Source organism: Plectropomus leopardus, chromosome 16 (genome assembly GCF_026936395.1).
Source record: "Plectropomus leopardus strain MGB_pleo_1.0 chromosome 16, ASM2693639v1, whole genome shotgun sequence".
Taxonomy (NCBI): domain Eukaryota; kingdom Metazoa; phylum Chordata; class Actinopteri; order Perciformes; family Serranidae; genus Plectropomus; species Plectropomus leopardus.
In genome coordinates, this window is record NC_142191.1 from 7,406,216 (window position 1) to 7,432,557 (window position 26,342).

At 40.3% G+C, this 26,342-nt stretch overlaps 1 protein-coding gene across 9 annotated transcripts in view; it reads right to left on the reverse strand.

The window, feature by feature from the left end:
* LOC121955208 (uncharacterized) overlaps nucleotides 1-26,342 on the reverse strand; it is a 272,250-nt gene that overhangs the window by 127,002 nt on the left and 118,906 nt on the right. For 7 of the 9 annotated variants that reach the window (XR_015779226.1, XM_088089781.1, XM_088089780.1 and 4 more), the window contains exons 5-6: nucleotides 16,005-16,087; nucleotides 8,520-8,566 (exon numbers count right to left, since the gene is read on the reverse strand). Coding sequence is in view for 6 of the 9 variants with exons in the window: in XM_088089781.1 (XP_087945907.1) it covers nucleotides 16,060-16,087 (28 nt within the window). In the remaining 3 variants the exon portion in view is untranslated. Of the gene's footprint in view, nucleotides 1-8,519; nucleotides 8,567-16,004; nucleotides 16,088-17,919; nucleotides 18,124-25,864; nucleotides 25,932-26,342 lie in introns of those variants that run through there. The other 2 variants (XR_015779227.1, XR_006106616.2) reach the window with 2 other exon arrangements.

Sequence of the window (26,342 nt, forward strand, 5' to 3'; positions counted from 1 at the left end):
AAGAGCACATAAATCTTCCTTTGGCCAATAATATGGAAATTTGCAGTGGTGGATGAAGTACCTGAAGGCCATATTTGAGTAAAAGTGCACTTATCTTACCAGAAAATGACTTTGGTAGAAGTTAAAGTCACCTTTTGGAATATAACTTGAGTACACTACCATACATAACCTGAAAAATGGAGCCTATAATACACTGGTTAAAACAGAATGAAATAAAGCATATTGTAAAAATGAAGTGCAATCAGTTAAAACCAGCAGCGCTTCTAGGATTTGAAGACACTGGGGGTTTAGCCCTGATCTCAGTAGTAAAAGACTGCAGTTTTTTTCCTTTAAAAGTTTTCGGCATTTTTTTTTTCTTTTAAATTTTTTGATGATTACTGAAAACTTTTGGCAATTTTTTTGTTTTTAAAACTTTATTTAAAACTTAAAACTTGTTGATTAATGAAGAAAACATGCCTTCCAGACCTGTGGACCCACAAAAATAAAAATCACCAAAATGACAACATTTATTAAAGCCATAAACTGTAAAAACAGAAAATACCACTGCATTTTCAAATTTACTACGGTCGTTGAACACATTATATCATGTGGTCGGAAGGCTTCGTGCATTTCCCTGAGTCACTCTGGCACAAGGAAAAATAGTTGTAGTTTTGGGGGTTTTTTTTTTTTAAAACCGTCTTCTGATAAATAAAGAACAGTCCCTTTGGCCTATGCTTATTTTTTGGAAAAAAATGCTTTGTTGTATGTCTCTATAATAAGATGACTTGTCAGATTATTAAATTGCACTTTAAGCTTCATCACACAACTTGTCAAACGTTGCTCATACATTCATAATCATAAAGCTTTTACAGTGCAGCGTTGTCTATACAGTTGTGCGTAGTTGGAAGTTGTGTTATTGTACTGATTGAGTTAATCTCTGCTGTAATTATGCAGAATCTGTGTGCAACAGTTGTGTGGAAATCAGACGTGATGTCATGTCATGTAGGTGTATATTCACCCAGTATTTTGGTGAGAGAAAACAACCGTTTGAGGTCCCAATCAGCATATTTAACAGCATATAATTTACTCCTGCATGTTTAATCTCCTCTTTGTTATGCCCTGCCGTTTCCAATGCTACTAATGAAGCGGAAAAGACACACGAATAATGAAAACTAAGTGTTGTAAAACAATTTCATGATATTTCTAAGAAAGAATTAAGCAGAAAGGTATACAAGCAGTCGAAACACCAGCTAAATTGAATCCTGGGGGCCCTGAAGCTTTTTTGCAGTGTCACCAGGAAATTAACATGATAAAGAGTTCTTCTTCCTACTTACATAACCCACTTCCTCCCACTGACTTTGTACACAGAGGACTTTATTACATTCAGCTCCAAATAAAGCTATGCAATATTGGATTCGAGAGAAAGAACGGGAGAAATTTGGGGAGACAGAGCGCGAGGAAGAGTCAGAGAGGATTAGACGATGAGGTAGGTTTGTGGAAAAGAAAGGTAAGAGAGGTGCAGAGGAGGCTGGAGCCCGCCTCTTCTTGACACATTCAATATGCTGCTGTGGGTACACACTGTTCAATGCCAAGTTGTTGTTTTCCCCTCCGAGACCCACCGTGCTGCCTGCAACCCAGCCTGCCTCCTCTAACACGCTGCTTCAGAAAGGTCAGAGCGGACTCCGCAGTACCGCTTCCTACAGCTGGACTGCTGATAAGTATGAAGACGTAGCTGCATTCCCAGGTGAGTTTCTGGCATTATTGAACCGTTAAAACTCGAGAGCACAGCGAGATCAAACAGAGGAAGTGCAACGAGGGCCAAGCGGTGCCTCGACTTCAGGCTTAGGGCGAAGCTCGTGACCAAAAAGGTGCCGCCCGAAATCCCTGACCAATAAAGAGGTCTGACAAAGGTTTGTGGAGACTTGAGGTTGTTATCATCACTCCATCATTTCCACTGACATCCTCTTGACCAAGAACTTAATCTTTAGCACCAGTTTTCCACTTTATTCACAGTTTTAGGCTGTTAAAACCATCTAACTCCAAACTGAGTGGCAGAACAACAAGTATATCCAGTGTGGGCTCGTTCAGAGCCTGGTTCCAGACCAAGGGCTAGCTCAGGGTCTGAAGAATGAAACTAAATGCCAAAAACTGCATTTACTATTTAATCCAGGTCACTACATGGACAGCAGTTAACATTTATACCATGTTAAGCTTTACATGTGATCAAAAATTTAAATGTAATACGTGAATTAATAAAAATGATTCTTAGCATTGACCAAAGATTGACTTTTGCCCGCCATGTTTATGCATTAATGACGTCAAATTGGCAACTCGTGTTATAAAATAATGTTGTTATCAATGTTAGTATTCTCGCCTGGCATGCTAACAGATGCATATACTAAAATGTGCAACTACTAAAAGTAAATGATAGCTACTAGGCACAAAACAACGTAAAATACCATTTTTTACAGTCTATTGCTTACAGTTTTCACACTTTCAGCCATTTCTGCTGCGACTCCAGTATCATCACTGGTAATCATGACTTTGGAGGGCCATTCATGTGCTAGTAACTTGTAAATTACGATATTTCTGAGGAGCATGTGAAGGAAGCATTAGCTCCAACCTCTTATCCAAATATGATCACTTCTAGCTACAAAAATCCAGGATGAAAATGCCAAACTCGAAGCTTCAAAAAGGGGCCTACAATCCACTGGGTGATGTCATGGTGGCTACATCCTTTATTTTATACAAACTGTGGTCGAGAAGTTTAAATTGCTGTTCAAATTTCCAATTCTTTTTCCTGCAATTTAAATAAGTCTGGTCTTTACTGACTGGGACAAAAACAACCAACCAATCAGAGCTTTGCAGAAGTGATTAACTCTGGAGTCCATCTTCTGTTGGTGCCATTAAAATGGCGACAAAGAAAATATTCACCATATCTTAAAACGTCTGTCATATTTTGTATCCTTGGAAACCTTTGACTTCCCTTGTAGAATATTAAATAAAGTTCTGTGGGTTTGAACAATATTTGGCCGCGTAGTATGAGCTTAATGACTGGCCAACCGTCAGCCGCTGCTTGTTGAGAGGTTTAACTCAGCATGTAGGAAAAGCGAAAGAAGTGTCAGCGTGTTGAGTGCGTATCAGAGTGAAAACGCTCCTACAAATGAAAAGAAATTAAGATTTGTTGCATAAATGTTTTTTTTCATGAGGAGATCTTGTTTGCGAGGGGCATAAATGAACCGGATGACATTTAGCTTTCAACAGTCATCACTGGCTGAAATGTATTTTTATTCACACATATGGTCCATGCTGTTGCCATAGCAACAGGTTATTCTACCAGAACAAAGGAGGCTTAAAAAGTGGTTATATATCTGACAAACTTCATTTCCTTGTCTTTCTCTCTCTTCTTCTCAGCGTCAACAATAGACTCTCTCTCTCTTTTAGCTCAGACTGCCCCCTCTCTCTAAAATAACACACATCTGTGTATCTTCTGCCTGATCTCATCTCAAACACCTCATCTCGAGCCCCGTTTGCCTTCAGATGTGGCTCTGTTGATGCTTTGTTCTTCCTGCTTCGCTCTCTTTACCGCTGACTGGATCATCAAAACTCCGCCGGTCTTTTCCGGCTTTTGGGGACAACCGTCGAGAGAAACGTTGCTTTTTAACAACACAGTCAGTAATGAGGACCCTGTGATTTGTCTGACTGCCGTCCCCTTCTTTAAAGTAAAGCAGTCAAGGGTCACCTCGTCCGACTATGTCTGTCCTCCTAATGAGCCGAGTGGACACCAACCTTCCGCTGCTGTTTGCTTTCAAATGGTTTGACCAATTATTCATGCTGCTTTAACTTTTGAGGACCACGACATGGAGGAATAATCCATCAAACTGGTCCTTTCTGGGCACTGTAGACGTGGAGTTACAAGTACACGTAACTGTACAGGTTTCTACACTCAAGACAGATTGTTTTAACACTCAACGAGAAAGCCACATGGTTTTATGGCTCTGCGGACCAGTCAGGTTACACAGTTTACCTCCATGTCTGTGAAAACATGGAGGCGTCACACACATCTTCACCCCGCAGAAGATCTACACAATCAGCAGTCTCAAGATTAGTGTCAACAAGTCAGTATCTGACCACATGTCTCTCCTTCTGTTCCTGAGATATGACGCTGCTTTATGGCCAGAAAATGTTTTTACATAACGTTATAATGGCACAGTTGACCTTCAACCACCAGATTCGTATCAGTTCAGTCTTGATTCCAAGTGGATGTTTAAAGAAATTCCCTCAGGGCGTTTCTTGAGATATCGCACCGATCGCCAGCACAGAGGCATAAAAACAAATTGTAGAGATCACTAAGGACTGTTTCTGACATCATCTGGTTGTATCGCACAGGGGACACCATAGTGGTGAGACACGTAGATGAGAAGCTTTGACACATCACTGAATCTTTCTCATGTTATCCTTCTGCTCTCCCCAAAACACCAAACAAAAATCAAAGAATTTGCAGTGACAAAGGCCGACTTTTGCGTCCCCTTGTGTCACCTGTTGCTCTTGTACACATCACAAAGACTACACTAAAAGGTATACAACAGTAAAGACATCCAGAGACTGAACACTAAAGGTGCTGGACAAGAGCTCATGCAAAAGACAGGAAATAGAGTCTGCATACCAGTCTTTGCTCCCATGAACATCTATCTAAATGTATCACCACCAAGGTGATACAACCTTCAAGCTTCACGCTCTCATTAGGTCTGATCACGGCCGTAAAGGGCCTCAGACTGCCGCTTTTCCAACAAAAAAAAGGGATGCAAGAAAGATCCCACCAGGACGCACACAAAAATAAAAGCGCAAATTTGGCATGAATGCAAACATACACCTTCAAAGACAAACAAATAGGGCAAAAACTGTGCCACAAAAGGGTTGGGGAAATTTTTGTGGACAGATCATCCCACGGAGCGAGTCATGTGACTGCATGTTACAGTCATAAAGGCTGCATATACTCGTGAATTTACTTAAGAAGACACAGCCAGGCCTCAGACAGCAATCCATTTAACTGAAGCAATGAACTGAGTCACTCTTGAATGTGTTCTGACTAAAGAATAACATTGTGTAATATTAATTTCACCAAAAGTATAAAGTAATATGTAAAATAAGTTTAATAACTTAAGCTTAATAACTTAAATTACCTCACTAACTGAAAACAAAATTCTACAGACTACGGTCAAAGCTGCCAAATCTATTATTTAACAACCTGGGAAAACAAATACGCAAATATACACCACACTGTCTTCTACCACTCACAGATTTTAGGATAATCGTGAAGCATTAGCGCAGCATTACACTCACACTTACATTAACTGCTTGGTGCAGCTGCCTCATTCACACACCATCCATTAGCTGTTTGGCTACCGGCTGACTAAAAACGTCCAACAATCATATTTTTGCAGGTGCACAGCATGAATGGCTATTATGACATCCTGCTATTGTGCTATGTTTCTGCTAGGCCTATTGATGATTTAACTATAGATTATTGTTCATGTATGTGCTTGTGAAGTGCGATTAGATCTCAGCAGAATCCTCATTGCTGTAAAAATCTCACTGTATAAGCATTTACTATAAATGGCATCTTCTTTGTGTCTCTGATATGTAGATCACTGTATGTTATTGTTCAGTCTGTAACGTTTGTGTGCTCTGTCCTCTATCGAGAGTCTCTGTGGAGACAGTACAGCAGGGACACTCAACTTACAGCCTGCAGGCAAAATCTGGCCCTTGATAGGGTGATGGGAGCAATTCACACTGGAAAGTGTTTTTGTACTTTTAGTATACATGAAGTCCATGTGCATAAAACAGCATCAAAATAGTGCTTGTTTATCCCATGCAACCCCCAGCAGAGGTCAAAGCTAAGCCCCTAATGCCCTAAAATCCTAGAAACACCCTAAATTCCTATAAATGTGCTGAAATCCTACAACCATCCAAAAATCATACAAAGCTTCTTAAGTCCTAGAAACGTCCTAAAATCCTTGAAATGTCCTAGAAATATTCTCAAATCATAGAAATGTCCCAAAATCCCCAAAATGTCCTAAAATCCTACAAATGTCCTAAAGTTCTAGAGATGCCCTAAATCCCAACAAATGCCGAAATCCTACAAATGTCCTAAAATCCGAGAAATGTCCAAAAATAAGAGAAACGTCCTAAAGTCCCAGAAATATCCTAAAATCTGAGAATCATCCAAAAATCATAGAAAAGTGCTAAAATCAATCAAATACCCTAAAACCCTAGAAATTTCCTGAAATCCTAGAAATGTGCTAAAATCATACAAATGTCATTAAATCCTTGAAAAGTCCTAGAAACATCCTTAAATCCTACAAATATCCTACAGTTTTTAAAAACTGTCCAAATCCAAGAATTATGCTAAAATGCCAGAAATGACCTAAAATCCCAGAGATAGAAAGAAATATCTCAAAACCAATACAAAAGCACCAAAATCCTAGAAATGTCCCAAAATCCTAGAAACATCCTAAAATCAGAGTAATGACCTAAAATCCTACAAACATGCGTGGGGCTGCTGCAACTGGCCCCTGACCTCTTGTTTTGTGCAACAGTGGCCCCCAAGCAAAGCCAGCCGAGTCTCCCTGCAGTAGAGGATTACTGGAGGAAGTCCTCTGATGTGTTTGGAGGTTGTGACCTTTTAGCGGAGTCCAGTGATTTTTGCCCGTCATCAGTCAGTGCCAGGATTTTTTTTTTTTTTTTTATAGCTGGGAACAAAATCAACTCCATCTCTTGTTTTTATGGTTATATAAATATTACACAGCCTGAATTCCAGAGAGGATTTAAATAGCAGAATACTAAAAAAAAACACACTTCCCGCTCACAGCAGCAGCAAAGCAGAGTGGCAGCGCCAGGAGCAAACTGAATATGTTTACTGTGTTTGTGTACCAGCAAGGAGGGAGGGACAGAGTCGCTCACCTCTCTAAACAGGTCTGTTTATCTGAAAGTTTCACTTCTATGCAGACTTTACCTTTTGGACAAAAATTTACCCATGCAAAGACTTCACAGCCGGTCTTAACAGTAGACCTCTTCTCATGTGTCTTTGTATGCTTTTAGACAGTTTCCCTCTGCCAGCATTAAACACTCACAGAGGAGGACTTAGAGAGAAGCTCACAGTGTGTTTCACACTGCCTTGTTTACAATATCTGACTGTGTTATTGAAGCTTTGGTGGCATGATGTTTTAATACGCTTTTCCAAAGAGCTGTTTAATTATTTAAAAAATAGGTAATGCCACTAAAAGGTGACCTGATCTGACTAATGTAGCATTTCATTTTATAACAGTTTCATGTCTCACTAGATCATGTTCATACTCGGTCTTTTTTATTTTGATGCTTTTTAGACCTGTATATTGATATTGTGAGGATTTGGTTTTGTTTACTCTTGATATTTGACCTGTCATGTAAAACATTTTAAGTAATTAATAAAGGCGTATTCAATAAAAGAGGCAAAATTAAAAGGTAAACAGCATGTAAGAAAACACACCCAGTTCAAACGTAAGGCATCATATAGGTCAGAAGGCTCCTGTGACACCGACTAGTATGTTTACATTGCTGTTATCGGCTACGTAAATGGCCATGTTTTTGTTCTGTAGTGACGTGTATGAGCTGACTTTGTCATGTGGAGGTGGAGGGGATGGTGGATGGCGTGACATTTAGATCTACCAAGCTGTAGACCACAATTTGTGACCAACGAACAACAACACCATTGTTCATGAGCAAGACATGGAGGTGTTTTCATCAGCTTTTGAGCACCAAACTGTAGATCTTACTGAGCGACACTGCCGATTTTAGCGACATTTCTGTCCCCAAACTTAGCAACACATGGTGTTTTTCTGTAGCATTTCCAGTAGTGTTTCTGTTGATAATACATATCAAGCCATACACCTGTTCCCAAATGTGGATATTTTTTAAGGTGGCGTTTCCTGTGGCATTCCTGACCCCAAACATGAGAGTTTTTAAGTGACCCACTATTACATTTCCTAGAGCCATTTTATCCTCCAAACATGGGGTTAATTAAGCGATGCATCGTGGCATTTACTGTGGCGTTTCTGTTTTTTAATGTACTGTTGCCATATTTCAAACAGAGTTTCTGCCCCCAAACATGTTTTTTCTTAACAACACACTGCAGTGTTTCTAGCACAATATTTATCCCCAAACATGGATGTTTTTTGACAACACATTGTGGCATTTCCTTTGGCACTTCTGCCTCCAATGATGGGTATTTTTTAGCAACAAATTGTGGTGTTTCCAGCCATATTTGTGCCCCCAAACATCTGTCTTTTGATGACCCATAACTGCAGCTCTCGAGCCACCTAATATACATGTTTTAAGCCAAAACATGATCTTTCCCTAACCATAACTGAGAGGTTTTTGTGCCTTAACTTAACCAAATGGTGACCACAGCATTGTTGAAGCATTAAGACACTTAAAATTTTCACTCTGAACATACTCGTCTGTGCAGCAGGAGCCTTCAAACCTTAACCTTCTGCACTCACCTTGAGGCAGGATGTTACAAGTCGTCAAGACGGATGTCCATCGGTGTCTGAAAGTGAACACAGGGAGAGCAGGCAGGGTTAATACACTGTACATACATGTACTGCTTTTATATACAATTAAGAAATTGAGTATATTTATCAGTGTTGCATGATAATATCAGCACGTCACCTGTTTCAGCAGATATTGGCTTTAAAATGAAATTTTGGAATCACCCAACATGCTGAATGCTGCCGATATCACAAACGCATGTATTTTTCTTTTTATCGACAAGTGAATATGTAGAAAACAACCCTAAGCTTTTCCTATTTTGCACAATGGATATTACAAACATTTACAAAAAGCATTGTGTTTTATGTCTCCACCTGCTGGTGGGCTGATGTTAATTCCACTACAGAGGAGACATGATGATCAATAAAATTAGGTTGGAAACAAAGTGAATATATCGTTATAGGTTATTGGTCAAATGAGTTATGTACCTGCATATCGGAAATGGCCAAAAAATCTAATATCGTGCATCCCTGATATTTACATATTTAATGCAAATGTTCTCCTGCCTTTTTAACTTCTGATAATGAAGATAAACTGCATAACACTCATTTAAAAATTAGGAAATAACAGCAACAAGGTACTGTATTTATAACCACAGAGCTGTGAATGTTTCTCAGTTGAAAAACAAATGCTGCACGTTACACAGCAAATTTATATTTCATTTCTGAAAAAAGGCCAACACAACAGTTACTACGGACGAGCCTTCAAGTGAGCAGTTTAAATGAAGAGGAATTCTGCTTTTTTTTTTTTCTCAGCAGCAGAGGAAGTGCTTAAACACATGAAAAGACAAAATAATTGTGCAAAGGATTGCAGAGAGTTATTTGTTTCATCAAAAGCTGTTGTTTTGCTGCGATAAATATCTCTCCAATAATAAGCTTGGCACTTTGTTAACATGTATCCTAATTGTTCCTTTTCTAAATATACTCGCCCATTAGGTGCATCCTAAAGATCTTTATGTCATAAGCCACCTCATGAATAATTTCTAGCTCAACCAAAAAGTTTGAAAACACAATTACTAACTGGCATCAAAGCTCGTGGTGTGTGTGTGTCAAAACAGAGACGCTAATGAGACTGGAGGGAGCACAGTTCGCCCGGAGATCGTCTTTATTGTTTTATGTTTTTAAAGTGTAACAGTGGAATTTGTAGTGTGGTACACCCTGGAGATAAACAGTCTGATGAAATGACAATCTGACAACTCGTAGTGTGCATGTGTGCAAAAAAACAAAAAAGGTAAGTCCGACAGGTCTAACAGTCCTCTGGCTTTCAAAGGGAAATACAGTGGGAAGTTAAGTGGTACCAAAGTGGCAAATGGCTTCGATTCTCACCCTGCTGCACTGAAAGAGAAATAACAGCAATTCTAACCGCTCATATCCTTAATAGAAAGCAAAGCACGGCGTGCAGAAAAGACGCTGCTCCATAAAAGCTTTTGTCTTTTATATGCCGTAGAAGAAAAATATCACAAAGTGGGCTTTAATCTTTAATTGCAACATTTTTGTCAGAATCAAATCTCTCGCTGGCAGAAAAACATCTATAAACAGAAAACTTTGCACTTCGACAAAAGGCCCTATTGTATGTGGTATAATGAGGCTGCATGAAATCCAGAATACCGCCCCCATTTTCATTTACACTTGAGGATTGTGAGCTGCTGGAGGAGTGTAGAGAAAATCCTTTTCCAAAAGGCTTTCAGGTGGCAGTACTGGGTTAAAATTAAGCTTTATTTTTTATATATTCATATTTAATACAGTACGCACAGATGCCAATGCTTCTCTCATTCTCAACTAGTCAGTCTCTCTTTCTCTAACCTTTCCCCTCTACCTCAGCCAGCACCAATTATAGGAATAGGAAAGGAGGGCAGGAGAATTGGAGAAACATCTCCGAAATGTGATGTTCCATCATACGGCACAGGGTTCTGCAAAAAAAGAGCAGAAGAAATGTGCTTCCGTATGTGTGTGTTGTGTGATGCCAACTAATGAGTGCAGATCGAGACGGACAAGCTGCCAGAAGGGTTAAAGAGCACTTTGATTCTCCTTAATCTGTTGTTTCCTTCAGCAGCATCCCTGCCCAAATTGATTATTAGAAATACCGGAGAAGTGCTGCAGATATTCCCTCCGTCTCTCGGCAGCGCGGTCCTGCTGGGAGCCTCTCTGACACCTGGCTTTTCCTGACAGATTGTGCTGTTCTGAATTCTAATTGTCAGGAAGGAGGCAGTTTGCAATCGACGGACCTCACACCGACTGCGTCCGTTTTCGATTGATGTCTCAGCGAAGGAAGGAAGCAGCGCTGGGAGGAGCAATCACATCCCACCGCTGTGTCACAGGATGCCCATCATGCTAACATTTATCTTTTCATCAATGAAAAACGCATTAGAAATGAATACGTCTCCAGAATCTACAGGAATTAAGTGCCCTTTTTCCTATTTCCTATTTTTTCAAATTTACTAACAGCAGCAAATCAGATACAGTATTTTGCAACAGAGCGGAGTATCCGGCTGTAGTATTGCGTTTTAATGCCACTACATCATTTGCAACACTGACACGAAAATCGATGATCATGCTAACAGTGTAATCACGCCTCGTGTTATGATGTATGAGGATTCAACCTCAAACAACCTCTACGGGCCTGAACCCTCATCGCCTTTCGGAGGACTCAACTTGCTCATAACACAACGTAAGACCTGCTCACACCAGAAAGTGATGCTGCAAAGTTCATCCTCATGTGGCTCTATGACGTCGTGCCCAGACTGGATGCCAGCGAGCGTCAGCGACTAAATCTCTTTGACCGCATTCTTTCCTGTTGGACTGTCCTCAATGCCCGTGAGCCACGTGGCGCCACACAGCTCAATGCAGCGTGCCGTTTTGAGCAGCACTTTGGTCTAGGGCTGTCCCCTGAAAGCCGGAGGCTCAAATCATCAGTCGGAGACACTCAGTCACCTGAGAATGCATCAAGTCAAGCAGTCTGGGTTTTTTTTGTGCAGAGTACTTCTGGGGACATTTTTGTCTCTAGAGTTTGCTGCAGAGTGAGCGCTCCTGGCTGTCACGCTACTCTTTGCAGCTGCAGATATGACAGGAGGCCAGGGGCCAGTCGCACCAGCCCCGTATGTTTTTCTAGGATTTTTTTGTAGGATTTTAGGATGTTTCTTTAATTTCGGGATATTTCAAGGATTTTAGAATGTTTCAAGGATTTTGGGACATTTCTAGAATTTTGGGGCATCACTAGGTATGTTTCTGGGATTTTAGGCCAGTTTTACAATTTTAGGTCTTTTAGGACTTTGGGATATTTCTAGGATTTAGGATATTTCTCAGATTTTAAGACATTTCTAGGATATAGGTCATTTCTTGGAGATTTCGAGGATTTTACGACATTTGTAGGATTTTACGATGTCTCCTAAACTTCAGGATGTTTCTCACATTTTAGGATGTTTGAAGGATTTTAGGATATTTCTTTGGTTTCAGCAAATTGCTACGACTTAAGGCAATTTGTAGGATTTTAAGATGTTTCTTGTGTTTTACGACACTTCAAGGATTTTAGGATGGTTCTAGGATTTTAGGACTTTCGCGGCTCAGCTAGGATCTCTGTCGGGGGGATCCTCCTCTGGCAGTTTTTTTATAAACAAGCTGTTTTACACACTCTGGCACCTTACATAAACCAGCATTATTACAATCAGTTCCTAGTGTGAATCACGTTACTTTTATTCTGAATTAGAAAATGGTTGGGGGGGCCATGTGGGACCCTATTGAGGACCAGACTTGGCCATCGGGCTGTAATCTGAGTATCACCACTCTAGCCTAACCTCAGAAATCACAAAAGTTTAGGGAAGCTATCAAATGTGTGTGTACCCGGTGCTGTGCATCAGCTGCCTGTAAATACTCCGCACCACATCTCCCCCAAACAGAAGCCTTTCTCCCTCTGTCTGGCTGCGCTGTGCTGCGGGCTGGATGGCTGATGTATCAACGGTTCACCTTTGATGACGGCGAGGCAGCTGGAGGCAGCCCAAAGCCAGCGGAGCCCGAGGTTAAGGCGGGAGTGCTTCGACGCAACGGGTGACTCTTCTCGGGGGAAATGCCACAAATGTTTGCCTCACAAATTAAGAATTCATTTAAAAGTGTTGGTGCAAAAACTCTCAGAACCAATTACCATTTCAGTGTGAGATACGGTCTCTGGAGGCTGCGGGAGGAAGAGTAGGGGGAGCGTTGGTTTGCTGGTGTTCTATTTTTAGATACTTAAAGTGTCCCTTCAGACAGGTGTTTTGAAGAGCCTTGGGTGGATACAGCAAGCACAATCCTCTTCCTCCCCCAACCTCTTTTTTAGTTTTCCTCCATTCTGTCCTCTCAGTTGCTCCCCAGCCACTTCCTGCTCAGCTGTGTTATTGAATAATCATCTCCATTTGACTGTTTCCCTTTCCAGGACACATCTACCGTCTCAACAGAGCTGCACTGCATTTCCGTCACATTTCAGGCATCTGGCTGAAGCTTGGGGTCACTTAGGGCTCTGAGTGAGCTGATGCAGGACGACAAACAAATGTCAAACTAGGGCTGTGCCATAAAACGATAACGATAATTATTCAATACATTAAATAATAAATCCTCCATATAATGAAACCGCCAACACGCCCACAGAGGGGGCAGTAATTCACATTGAACGCCAGTCACCACCTGTTATTAATTAGAAGAAGAAGACGGCAAGCCATGGGGACTGACCAACCAAACCCTACTGCAACTTTTTAACGTTACAACATTAAATATACAAAACGTCATTTTTAGTATGATTGTTTGAACCATGGATAACATCGCACCGTGACTGAATTCGCTACAAACGTTAGCTGCAGCAGCTGTAAGTTAATGTGACTGACTAAGCGGCTATTTTATATAACGAAATGACAGAAGGTGACTAAAGGTAACATGATTAAAACTTTCATAGAGTCACACGTCTGTAAACATGATATCCGTCTCTGTCCCATCAGATTTTTTTGCTACTTCATATAAACTGTGGGTGTAAAACGTTTACAGGAAGTGCTGACCGCAGCTGATATTTTTGTTTTGTCTATTCCTTCCATTTGCATTATCAATACAACAAAATGTTTTGTCTGCACAGAGTTTGACATGCTGCTGACCAGATTTTACGTTTCCTCATCTGTTTATTATTTTATTTATTAACATTATTTTTATTTTTTTTAACTGACCTCATATTTGTGAAATGTTATGCTCTTTGGCAATAAATAACAGCTTTAAACTACAATTCACTCAACTTTCAATTCAAAAATCAGCCTTTAAACTTAGAAATATTGATTTGACATTTTTTTGGTAGATATTTATCAATATCGACAAATATGAAACTGATTTGAACCTCTGCAGGGTTTGAGTTTCAAATCAGTTATTTATTGGTCTGTGCACTGTAATTTACTCTTTTGTTTTTTTTGCTCTTCTAATAATATTGGCTGCTGCTTCATAGTTGCCGTGTTTCCGGATGGTTCTGGTAATCAGTGGTTTCTGGTTGTGGAATGATTTATGTGCGTTTTGGGCAAAGCTGCTTCTGTTTTTTTACAAATTAAATCCACCACAGAGTCATTGAGTCCACTGATGTCATCAGTGACGTTGACGGTGGCGTCCTGTTGACAATTTGTGTTTCTTCGGATAATGAGGGAATGACCCCCCCCACTCACCCTCTGATGGGCTGCTACTGGTTGTTTTTGTCGGTTGGACTGGTGAAGTTCAGACTGGTTAAAGTTAGTGTAAAAATGTCGGGGTCAGATTAAAATCTGAAGTGGACCCTTGCACCTTCAGTTCCTCTGAAGATGAAATCATTGACCATTTATTTTTTTAAATGTCCATTTGTAAAATTGTTTTGGTCTGATATTCATAACTGGCTGTCACTAAAAATGGATAATATGCTGTCACATAGTTACTTAGATATCATTTTTTTTATCGACAACCTGGAAGCAAACATTCAAATACTGTTATTCTTATTATTATATTGGATAAATAACTTTGCCAACTACTTCAAGGCGCTAAATCATATGGAAAAGTTTAATAGTAAAGCCAAATATCTGTATACATGTATATCTTGGTCCTTGCTCTTTTGTGCTTCTCATTTGTTTACTGGAATGTTTCTCTTATTTTGTTTTTTGTTGCCTTTTGTTTTAAAAAAAACATTTTCTCTTTTCATTTTCCAATATAATGCTACCTCTATAGTTTTGTTGTATCTGTATTTTAAAATGACCTCATTGAAAGTAACAAAAGCCTCCACCTTTTCATTCTTGACCAAAAAGATGTAATGTCCTTCTTATAGTAATCGAAAATTAAGCATAGAGCCAGGGATTGCTGTCATAATTAGAAAAAAAACTAATCTATCCTTTGTTAATTCCACAGAGAAAATGTAACTATTACTAAATGAAAGTGATATTGCTTTGTTTTTGTTTATTGAGTTTCTTGCCTTAGTTGTTTTTTTTTTTTATATGTTAGGGCTGTTTGCTATGTTTTTGTTTTTATAATGACATAAAACTGTGTGAAATGTACTTTCAGCTAGATGTATATAATGTATTGATAATGCAATGAATAAATACATTAAATAAAAACATAAATACCTCCATGGGAAACTCTATTAGCCAATCAGAGCCAGCGGTGAGACACCTATGCCAAGCTGTTATCAAGAGGTTTGCCAAAACCAATGAGGAGTAAAAACAACAAAGGCGAGGTTGTAAACAAGATAGACTGTGATATAACATGTCTTCTGAATATCACCTGACAACATAGTGTGTTTAACTTGCATGGCTGTGTATTGGCGTGGACTTCAAATGACGTTAGATTCAGTCAGATACGTTGGGAAATTCTGATGGAAATGAGTTAACGTCACACTGTAATAATGTCATACTGAATATTAACACAGAGTGTAATGAGTTGACAACTCTGTCTGATTTCAGGCTAGATGATCCAATCTGTTTGTGTTCAACCTCCACTTTTTCTCCACTTTCATTGTGTTCAGAGCAATGCATTTAAAGGTTAACGTTTTCTGCTGCAAACAGCAGGGCAGTGTGGTCCCATTAGAGCGCCTCCACAATACGGCACATGGTACTTAATCCTTCTTCAGCACTGTCTCGGCAGCAGAGAGCCTGCACTGCTAACACCTCCCCACAATGTACCCGCAGATGTCGGCATCAGCCACCACGGGGGGGGGAATAAAAGATGAAAATGATTCGCGTGCTGTTATGTTGTGCTCTGTAAATCAGCCAGAACAAGTAAACAAATTTATGTTTCTTACAGAACAGGGAATGTGACAAGTGGGGGCAAAAACATGAGTGAAAGGTTTTATTTATCCTCTTTGTCCTTCAGGAGCCTGAAAGGGGCTGATTTATGGGTCTGCTGTTGGTCTCCATGAGGCCACGTGTGTGTATGTGTGTTGATATACTGTAAGTGTGTGTGTGTCTGTGTCAGCTACCGTACCAGACAGCTGGGCTAGCACCGCTCCGTTCTGGCCATTCAACCCAAACTGGCAGGCTCAACAGTGATTGATGGAGGTCTGAGTTCTGTGCAAATCAAAACAGACAGGAGAAAAACACACACATGAGCGCTGCAGATACACACACTCCAACACCTGGATGCATCCAGGTTGTTCATCCTCCATCCACTCACAATCTCCACAGCACTCCACAGGAGTCTCAGCTGCCACATTCTCACAATTCGCTCCTCTGCTGTTTCATCACGGCCCTCTTTCGCGACGCCGAGGGCCCAAACTTCTCGCCATCAAACTGACCGTCAAATTTAAATCTACTGTAAACGACCTGCCATCACCATTCAACCCCAGAGCAGGAGGAAAAGAGACACCATTCACTCTGATATTTCCATTTAATGCTCTCACAGTGTCAGAGCTACAGTGGAGCCCCTCTGACGTGCTGATATTCACTGCCCCCCACTGACTCGACTGAGAACTACATCACAGCGAGCTGCCTGCTGAGGCTGATCAAAGCTCTGCAACATGATGCACCCACACCCTTAGACATGTAAAAAGAAGCTGCGGGTAATTAATGTGATATTGTGATGATGTAAAGAAACACTTGTGACACTCGTAATGTTGTGCACAGTAAAATAATTAGGGTTCATTCACATTTTTTCCAAAAAAAATACAATGACTTTTTTTAAAATAATGAATTCAGAATAGGATTATGAGTGAATATTTAAATATAACTTAGGGAGTGTTTGTCATTTATGCGAGGAGAGGGCATGGTGCAAAAATGGGGAAGACATGTCAAATTTTTAAGCCACTGGGACGGGACGTATGTTTGTTGTTATGACTCTCGGGAGGGGCATATAACTTTAATTGGCAATATTTTGTATTTATTTTACTGCCACATTTTAAAAGAAACAGGCTTTCAACTTTGTTTTCATAAAATAAAAAAAAAATCTTAAAACAGTTCAGGCAATTTTAGGGGGATTTTCAAATATATTTTTTTTCCTTTAGAAACTTTTGATGATTTTTGTTCTTTAAATATTTTTGATTGCTTAAAAAAAATGCAATTTTTTTCTTTAAAATTTTTTGGTGATTTTATTTTTAAACATGCCTTCAAAGCAGGAATGTTTTCTTTAAAAATCACTCAAAATCTATAGGGTCCTTGAACACAGTATGTGTTTTTATACAGGTCTGTGAAACACTATTCCGGGAGTTTTACAAAACTTTCGGGGTATATTTAGTTTTCCAAAACTTTTCCAGGCCTGGAAGTTGCTCTTTGCAAATTCATTGACTTTTTAAGGTTTTTCATGATCATACAAACCCTGAAACAACACATCAAACCAGGCAAAGAGTGAGTGCCACGAGGGGGAAGTATGAAAAGCAAAAGGCATAAATCAGTTAAGTCTATACTGTCATGGGATCTGTAAAAAGATGAATGTGCACAGCTTGACCCACCCAGCAAAACCATCAAAGACCATTAAGAACTGTGCGAGGACCACCTAAGACCACCCATACCTGCTAAAACCAGCTACAAGCATACGCTGTTTGTTTGTTTGTTTGTTTGTTTGTTTGTTGTTATTTCAGCAGCCATGCTAACACCACAACAGGAGGTGCAAAAAGCCAAGAAGCTGTCAACAACTACGTAAATTAGGTTTCCCTTAACTTCAGGGCTGCGAATTAACTTTTTTGTCCACCTGTCACAGTGTCTGGACTCCAAAATCTACCAGCCGCTCAACAGACTGTGTTTTCGGCTGGCTGGTGAAGCAAATCTAGCAGCTACTTTCAAATTTTACAAGCATTTAGCTGGTGGCTCGTGCTAATACGTTAACTACTCAGCCGGAAGCTAACTTCAGCGTCGATACCGCGATATACCGGGCAGTAAACAAAAGACGAAAACAAGTGTTTTCATACCTCCGAAGCGTCATAAAGTCCCAATATATGTCCATTACTCGATTATATTCCCCTTCAGTACATAAAAATCAACCGACCAAGGTCTAAAAACAGATTTTCGCAAAAAAACAGTTCTGGATATTTAGGATAGGTGCTGCTGGTCGAGTGTTGCTGTGTTCATGTCCGCGTGCCGTAAAGCGATTGTCGTAACGCTCGCGCTCTCTCTCTCCCTCTCGCTCTACCTCTGGCTCTCCTGTCGTGAAACTCAAACATCAACATCACTTTTTCTCTGCTGCACGATGTTGCATTTCAAAAGTTTTCTAAACTTTAAATCCTTCTTAAATTGAAAAAAGCAATGTGAAGAAATGTCCTTAAACTGCAAGTATATTTAGATTTTTTTCTTTCCATATGGGGGAAATGTTCAGACAATCATATTTTTAATCATCATTGTTATATGCAGTATTTAGAGTCATTTTATAGAACTGAGTTTTTAGCAGTTCTTTTTTGTTCAGGTCAAGTCATTTCCTTAATTTAGGCCTATGTGAGGTCTTTGTTTTTATTTTCACATTATTTTATTTGATCATTTAGTTAGTTAGTTAGTAAGTTAGTTAGTTAGTTTTTTAACTAGGGAGATATGTTCAGACATATATTTTTAATTATCATTGTTATGTACAGTATTTACAGATATTTTACAGAATTATTGTCATTTTAAGCAGTTTTTAGAATATTTGTTAGGTCATTTCCTTTTTCTTTGTGGGTTCTTTGTTTTTACTCTGATTATTCTATTTATTTATTCATTCATGTATTTATTTAGTTGTTAGTTAGTTACTTATTTATTTTTTGGGGGGGGGTTGTGGGGTCATTTTTTAATTTTTATTTATATATTTATTCATTTTAGTTGTTGGTTGGGGGTGATGTTGCTAAATTCACTAATTTCTAAAAGTTTTTTCCCAAGTTGTAAAGGGTTAATGAAACAATTTCGTAGTGGCCTATATCGATTTTTGCCTAGAAACATTTCTTTTGTAAAGGGATTTAAAAAATTGAGCCACCTAATACCAGGGCGACCTGAGGGGAGACTGCAGGGCGGGTAATGTTTCCATAGCTATGCTGTCGGGTCAGGTACACAACAAGCTGTTCAATCAAATTGCAATTTATAGAGGATTCAAAAAGTTTCCAAGGAAAGGTGTTACTGCCAAATGGGTGGTGCTACTAGCTAACATTAGCTACCACACAGTGCAGTAAATTAAAGAGCAGCAAAATTAACCTTTAGACTGACGTTTGCAACCATTCAAAAACATCCTCTGCAGTTAACTGTCACTGTACCTCATTCATACATTCAAATTTAAGATTTTCTAAGGACCTGCAGATACTGTGTGCAAATACAAAAGTTGTGCATATCATTTATAAATAATTCATAATTCCTGTTTAAAGGCCCCTGCAGGACCTTGAGCAGCTGCTATGTTCATGCACAGCTATGTGTTAAACATATGATTATAAACACACACTGTTATATACTCAATAACAAAGGTTTCCTGTCTGGAACACAAATAGCACTGGAAAAATGGAAATAATGAACGCTCACACTCTGAAGAGATTCATTTTCTCCACTAAATTGCTTTTTTGTAAAGGGACATTGGTCTAGGTAATTTCCTGGACGCACATTGTTTTTAACAGTGATCAATAAGGATTTGATAAGTGGTTATGTTGTGACCAACATGTGCACTGATGGCAAATGTACAATTCCTCATTAACACACGCATTATTTTACACCCTGTGGCAAGGGTGACAAGTGTGTGTGCATGTGTGAATGAGTGTGAGTGTTGGGTGGAGGACAGAGGAGGGGAGGGAGGTCGTAATTAGCAGTTATAGTAATTAGACTAAAGGTCGATGTTAACAAGACAGAGTATCTAATTTCTCACTAGATATGCATCTGCACACAGACCGCAGGCTGTGAGGACACACACACAAGGGTGTCTGCACACACACACTCTCAGTCAGACACCCAGACACACCATTACTCATATGTACACAAAAAAGTGAGGCGACATTTCAGTTCTGGAGGTGAGGTGAACTTGCTCGTGACATTTTGCACCCCGACGCTTAAACTCCCCTCTCCTCCCATTCAGCCGCTGCATCTCATTAATGCTGATAGCCAATTAACACAAGCTAGAATTACTAACCTTTTCCGTTTCTCCTCCATACCACTAATGACCCCGGTGTGCTCTGCTACTTATCTTTATCCTTGCTATCCAAAGACACAAGTGAGTTTATTTCTCTGCCTGGAGCCTGGAGTTAATGCGGCAGCACTCATGAGTAGGAAGATGAATATAGTTGTGGTTCTGTTTAGCGTCATAAAGGGCACCGCCACCTACCACAGGCTTTCATGAAGATTATATCTAGAGGTGAACTACTCACCCATGAGCACTTACTGCCAGCCTTGTCTGATCATTTTTTTATGCCTCCCATTTTTTACATAGATTGTGTCAACCTTTATGCGCTTGTCCCTGCATCTTATGTCTCAACAGTGTCTCACAATAGGTTCAGCACAGTCGGCCGCGCTCTGCAGTGTGGTGCAAATCAGAGGAAAGCTTTAAAACACAACCATAAGAACTGTGTCTGTTTTCAGTGCTTGTATGATGTCTTTACAGAGGCTCGGAAACAGGCCTTTTGAGAAGCAAGTTTTCAAGGACTGACATCAATATTTAACACTCTAGCTTTGACGTAGCTTGTGGGAAACATGGGAGCATTTAAGGAAGTGTTAAAAGCTTAACACAGTCTACATCAGTGATATTCTACAGCCTGCAGGACAAATCTGGCCCCCAATAGGGTGCCAGGTAGCCCCACAACCATTATGTAATTCACAATGAAAAATAAACTGATCCACACTGGTTATTGTTTTTGCACCTTGAGAATGTAGAAGATGCCAAAGTGCATAACACTAAGGTTTTCTATTGAAAAAAGTGGCAGTGAAGGATGCCCCAAAACCCCCAACATAGGCTCTGCCCAAGCCCCTATTGTCCTAAAATCCCCAAAACATCCTAGAGTCCCAGCAGTGTCTTAATATGCGAAATAATCTGAGAAATGTCTTATAATCAGAGAAATGTCTTAAATCAGAGAAATGTCTTAAATCTTAGAAATGTCCTAAAATCCTAGAAACATTCTGAAATCCTGGAAATGTCCTAAAATACTAGAAATGTATCAAAATCTCAGAAATGTCCGAAAATCCTACTAATGTCCTAAAATCCTAGAAACAAGTATGGGGTTGTTGTGACTGGCCTCTGTCCTTCTGTCATTTTGCAAATATGGTACCCAAGCAAAGCAAGCTGAGTATCTGTTACATGCATTGACTTATTTTTTTTTTTCATTCTCACGCACCAACTCAGAGAAGGGCAGGAGTAGACATGGAGGGACCCAACCTCGCAGACACAATCCATCACTTTCTCAATTAACATTTGATTAGGGTAGATGGTGGTCTGTATCGACATTTCATTTGTAGCAGAGTCAGTATAGTGCCATGTCAGTTATGTTAATGTCTTGGACAGGTCCTTCCAGTCACACACATCTCGAACTAGAAATCAGAGCTAGGAGCTAGTGAAATAATGAAGATGTCTTCCCCCTCTTATTTTAATTTATTTTGCCTTCTAGCTGACTAAAGCTATCAGCCTACATTCCTGCCTTGCAGCTTGTATTTCTCCTGGGAGATGCTCGAACCAGAAGGAAAATCAAGGTCTGAATTTATTGTTTAAACCAGCAGCAAAAACGAGCTATAAACACAACTGATATATCTTATCCATAACCTTTCAAATTGATATGACAAACTTGGAAACAAACAGTTGCCTATTTGCTCATTAAGCAGTTACATTGGCAATAATTTGGAATCTAGCCACCTGGCAAAAGTCCAATATTTAAATTCCTTTTAGCTCTGTTTTTTGTCTCCATCAACTCCCGAGAAATATACCTGACTCTTTAGCTGCTAAATGCTCCACTTTCTTTAACAGTTAGCTTTCTGAATGTTGGCTCTGTCCAAATTCACCACCTCATTCACTCATTTACTACTGAGGGGCAGGGCTGTGGCACTGTAAGTACAAGCGTGCACCCATGACAAGTCTTGGCCTTGTTTTAAATGCTGTTGTACTGTTTCTTCTTATGCCATGACATATATATGAGCTGACTTTGTCAGCAGGAGATCAAGGGTATGGTGGATTGCATGACATCTAGGCGAGAAAGTGACCAAGCTGCAGACCACTGTTGAAGACCAAGAAACAATAACACTGTTTGCACATCTAAGCATTTCCAGCACCATTTGCCTAAAATGTTGGTGTTTTTCAGTAAGTCATCACCGGATTTCCAGCGGCATTCAAGCCCCCAAATTAGGGTGTTTTAATGTGACCTGACACTGCATTTTTAGCACCATTTGTGCCCCAAAACATGGGCGCTTTTTAGTGACACATCACAGCGTATCACTGGGTGATTTACAGCGGAGTTTGTGCTGCTAAATGCGGGTTTTTTTAGTAAGCCATCATTGGATTTCCAGCGACATTTGAACCCTAAAATGTGGGTGTTTTAAAGTGACCCAAAACTGCATTCCCAGCTATGTTTGTTTGACCAAACATGGATGTTTTAAGCCAAAACTTGATCTTTGTTTTTTGTGCCAAAACCTAATCACACATAACTACAAACCTAAAAAATGTTTGCTAATGAGGTTTAATAAGGTTTGATAAGGACTTTTTATTGGAGTGATAACATTCAGAAGGATGTCTGCGGAGAGCTGTGAATAATAAGATGCAATCATAAAAAGACCAAAATGAAGACATCTAGTTTTAGACCAGTAAAGCTGAAAACATAGATGGATGGCAGGAGGGGATATGACCTTTACTCCCAGCACCTGTGGGGCAGGGATATTACCCAGCAGACCCCTCACTGAGCGGATCGATCCAGGTGCACGCCTCAGTCAGATCGATACCCAGCCTTAATGTAGTCCATACTAAACATTGGCTTTTTAATGAGATACCAGTGGCAGTTTTTCACCTCACTTCTCCAGTTAAAGTGCCCATCATGTTTCATTTCACTCTCATTTCAACCTCAGGCACCTCTGAACCCCAGGGGCCACTGCAAATATTGAAGTTAACATTTCAGTGTATTTGCTGGCAAGTTGAGGGTGTGAGCTATTCTAATTTATGGTGTCTAAGGCCTTTATCATTCCTTTACGCAGCAATGCTGAATCCCAGACTTCCTCAAGGGACTAAGTGAATGTGTGTAAGTAATCCTGTGCTGTGAGCTATGTGAGCAGATATGAGAGTTTATACAGGATGGATACATTCAAGATAAATCCAGTGACCTCCTCTGAAAGTTGGACTATTCGTATTTCCTGCCTCCAAGACTATTATCCATAAATCATAAAGTAATGAGTACTGCAGTTGGTTACATAAACATGTTTTAAAGTTCTGTGACATCTGCTGCTCTGGAGGCTGTTCAGCATCCACTGTTTGACAAAGTGGCAATCATCTAACAATAGCTCCCTCATGTGGGGAAGAGCTCCCCTACAACGCCCTCCATGTCTCCTGATTTGTATTCCACATGCTGGAGTTCTACCTTTTACGTTTGTGTTGAAAGTTTCCAGCTGAAACTAAAGCAGGATACGAGCACAGACTAATGTTGGTCTCTGAAGTTGGATCACTTCCACAAAATGTCAACATTTGTCCAGACCACTGAAGATTATTCAACCCCAAAATGTCACATTTGCATTCTTTTGGAGGGCCAATTCCCCTGCAGCTTTCTGCTAAGATACATCCTTTTACCTTCAGGCTAGACTTTTGAACGGATAAGGTCTATGAAGTAGTCAGTAGGCTATGAAATGAATCCTACACTTAAATCATTGAGCGTTTATCTGCATCAAAAGTGAACCAAACCTGATATGATTTCAAATTAGGGTAGCTTGTCGTTAGATTCACTGAATCCATGCATTCCCAGTCTCACTCCAAACTCATCAAATACCAACGCTTGGTCACTGGTCTTCGGTGTCAGTCACAGATGCACCGAAACACCCTTTGGGGCCGCATTTTCAACGGCCTGGAAAACGCAAGGTCGGGCGTTGGGTACGCCTCTTGCGTCCACCCTGTGCCAACTTTCATGAGTGTGGAGGCAGGTTTCGTCTAAGGTTGCTAAGCGACCATAACCAGCGCTGTATCATAGCCCTCTTACCAGAAATCCTGATTGCAGAGCTGATAGGCCTCCAGGTGTTTCTTATGTGTGTATTGGACCTAAAATATAGTTCATGGGAGAGATGTAAAGCTCAGGTAGTCCCTTCATTAAAATGATCAACTTCTTTCCCTGATATTTACAGAAGAAACAAAAGATATCTTTGATTGGTTGTTCATCATCACATGTCATGCTGGCCACGCTGCTGTGTTCAAGAAGTTAAACTTTGGTCATCTCAGGATGCAGCCGCTGTGCTCTGAAAGAAAGGCGTTCAGGGAACGTGTCTGCATTGGGATGGCGTTGGCACGGCTTATGAAAAATGAATTGGAACAATCTCCAATGAAAACAATAAAATAAAGCACTCAAAATACGCGGCATGTGTACGGCCTCTTTAGTGGCAGTATGATTTCAACACGTTCTCATCTCAAGTTATCACATATTGCCGCTTTGTCTACATATCACACTCTAGATATCCTTCTGCGTCTGCTGTTGTTGTTCTGGGATGCTGCTACTGATGCTAGGATGTCAACAAAAGCACATGGTTATGTTTAGGCAACAAAAGCACATGGCAACCAACACTGGGACGTCAACAAAAGCACCTGCTTAGGTTTAGGCAAAAAGGGCACATCTGTAGTTGTAGAAAAAAAAATATTACACTTACACTTAAGGAAAGCAGACATCGGACTTCAGCAAAAAAGTCCAGGGTTTGTCGGACCTATCCGCCATCCCTATAGGGACCTTGGTGCTTTTATTACGTTGTTACTGGCAGCATCTCAACCTGACGCCGTTTAAAGCCGTATCATGCTGCCGCGGCCTTTGCCATCATGCCATCTGGTCATGTATAATAACAGAGCGAACAGTTATGTCCAGCCATGTTCTCATTTACATCGCCAGGCAGCATATCATACAGCTGTGAAAGGCGCCTTTTGGTGTCAGGATGTTACGCCAAAATCTCTGCAAAAGTGGCATCATTTGATGACCTCTAAATGAGAACAAGCTGATGAAGTGCACCAGGTGGTGACAATTTGACGCTCCCGGCAACTGATAAAGAGTGAGAAGGTCCACAGCAATGCCTAATTTTCAGCCAGGACACCGCAGTTGGTTTCCAACAATCGGTCAGACCAGTTATTTTAAAAACAACATAGTGTGCTAATCTCAATAGCATGCTGTGTTTCTGATGTTTATGACATAAGTTGCACGACTTTACATTACATTATCAAACTTATTTTAAGCAAAACCATGATGTTTTTCTCTAAACCTAAACACATATCTTCATCTAACCCTAAGGAGGTAAACCCTAAAAGTTTTTACCTACATTCTAGTTTGATGTTTTTTTAAGAGACTGTGTGCATTTAACTACTGAAAACTATACTTTTCCTGTGAAAACGGAAGGTTATTTTGAAAAGAGACAATGCATTTAGCAAGCATGAGTTGACGTGTTGTCCCTGAGCATTCAAAACTGCTGCTGGAGGCCAACCAGAGTTGCACAGCCTGACACCGAGGGCCTTTGACCAAGCATTGGGAGTGAGACTGTGTTGGCATTCCATGAGATATTTCACTTTCAGTGGTATGTAAACCGTCTCAGGAACAACACAGACATAATCTAAGAGTGCAATGCCAACAACAAGCTACTAAAACACTTTCCAGCAAGTGCTCTGGCTCTCAGGAATCACAGTTCATATTTCTCATGGAAAGACTGCTCCTTCAATTCCTGGATAAACCTTGAAAGAAGGAGTCCTTGAGGAAGACGGAGGGTTTCAGGACTTACTTCATTCTTCCTGGTACCTCCTGCCCCCCTGGCACAACCTGGATAAGGTCTGATCGCACTGCCCTGCCCTGGGAAAGGGGAAGCCATTAACAGTCCCGTGAGAAGGACGCATTCAAATAGGAAACCATACAGAATAAACACAGTGTGAGCTCACCGTCGCGTTCCCATGACCCAAAACGACTGCATGTGTATGAGTGTGTATGTGAGTGGGTGTGTGTGTGTGTGTGTTCAGTGTCAGCCAGATAACCAGGAGTGTCGTGTGTTGACCCAGACAACTCCCTGCATGAGTTTAGACTACAGCCGGCACGTCCCATAGACAAAAACATGCAGGAGATTTGGACCTTGAGATACTAAATGAAGGTAATAACATCTCCACAACAGCAGGGCCACAATGAAATGTTACCAGTTTTGGGGAATTAATCTTCAAAGCATACTGACAAATAGATTAGCTTTGCTGGCACATAGAGAAATTTTAGAA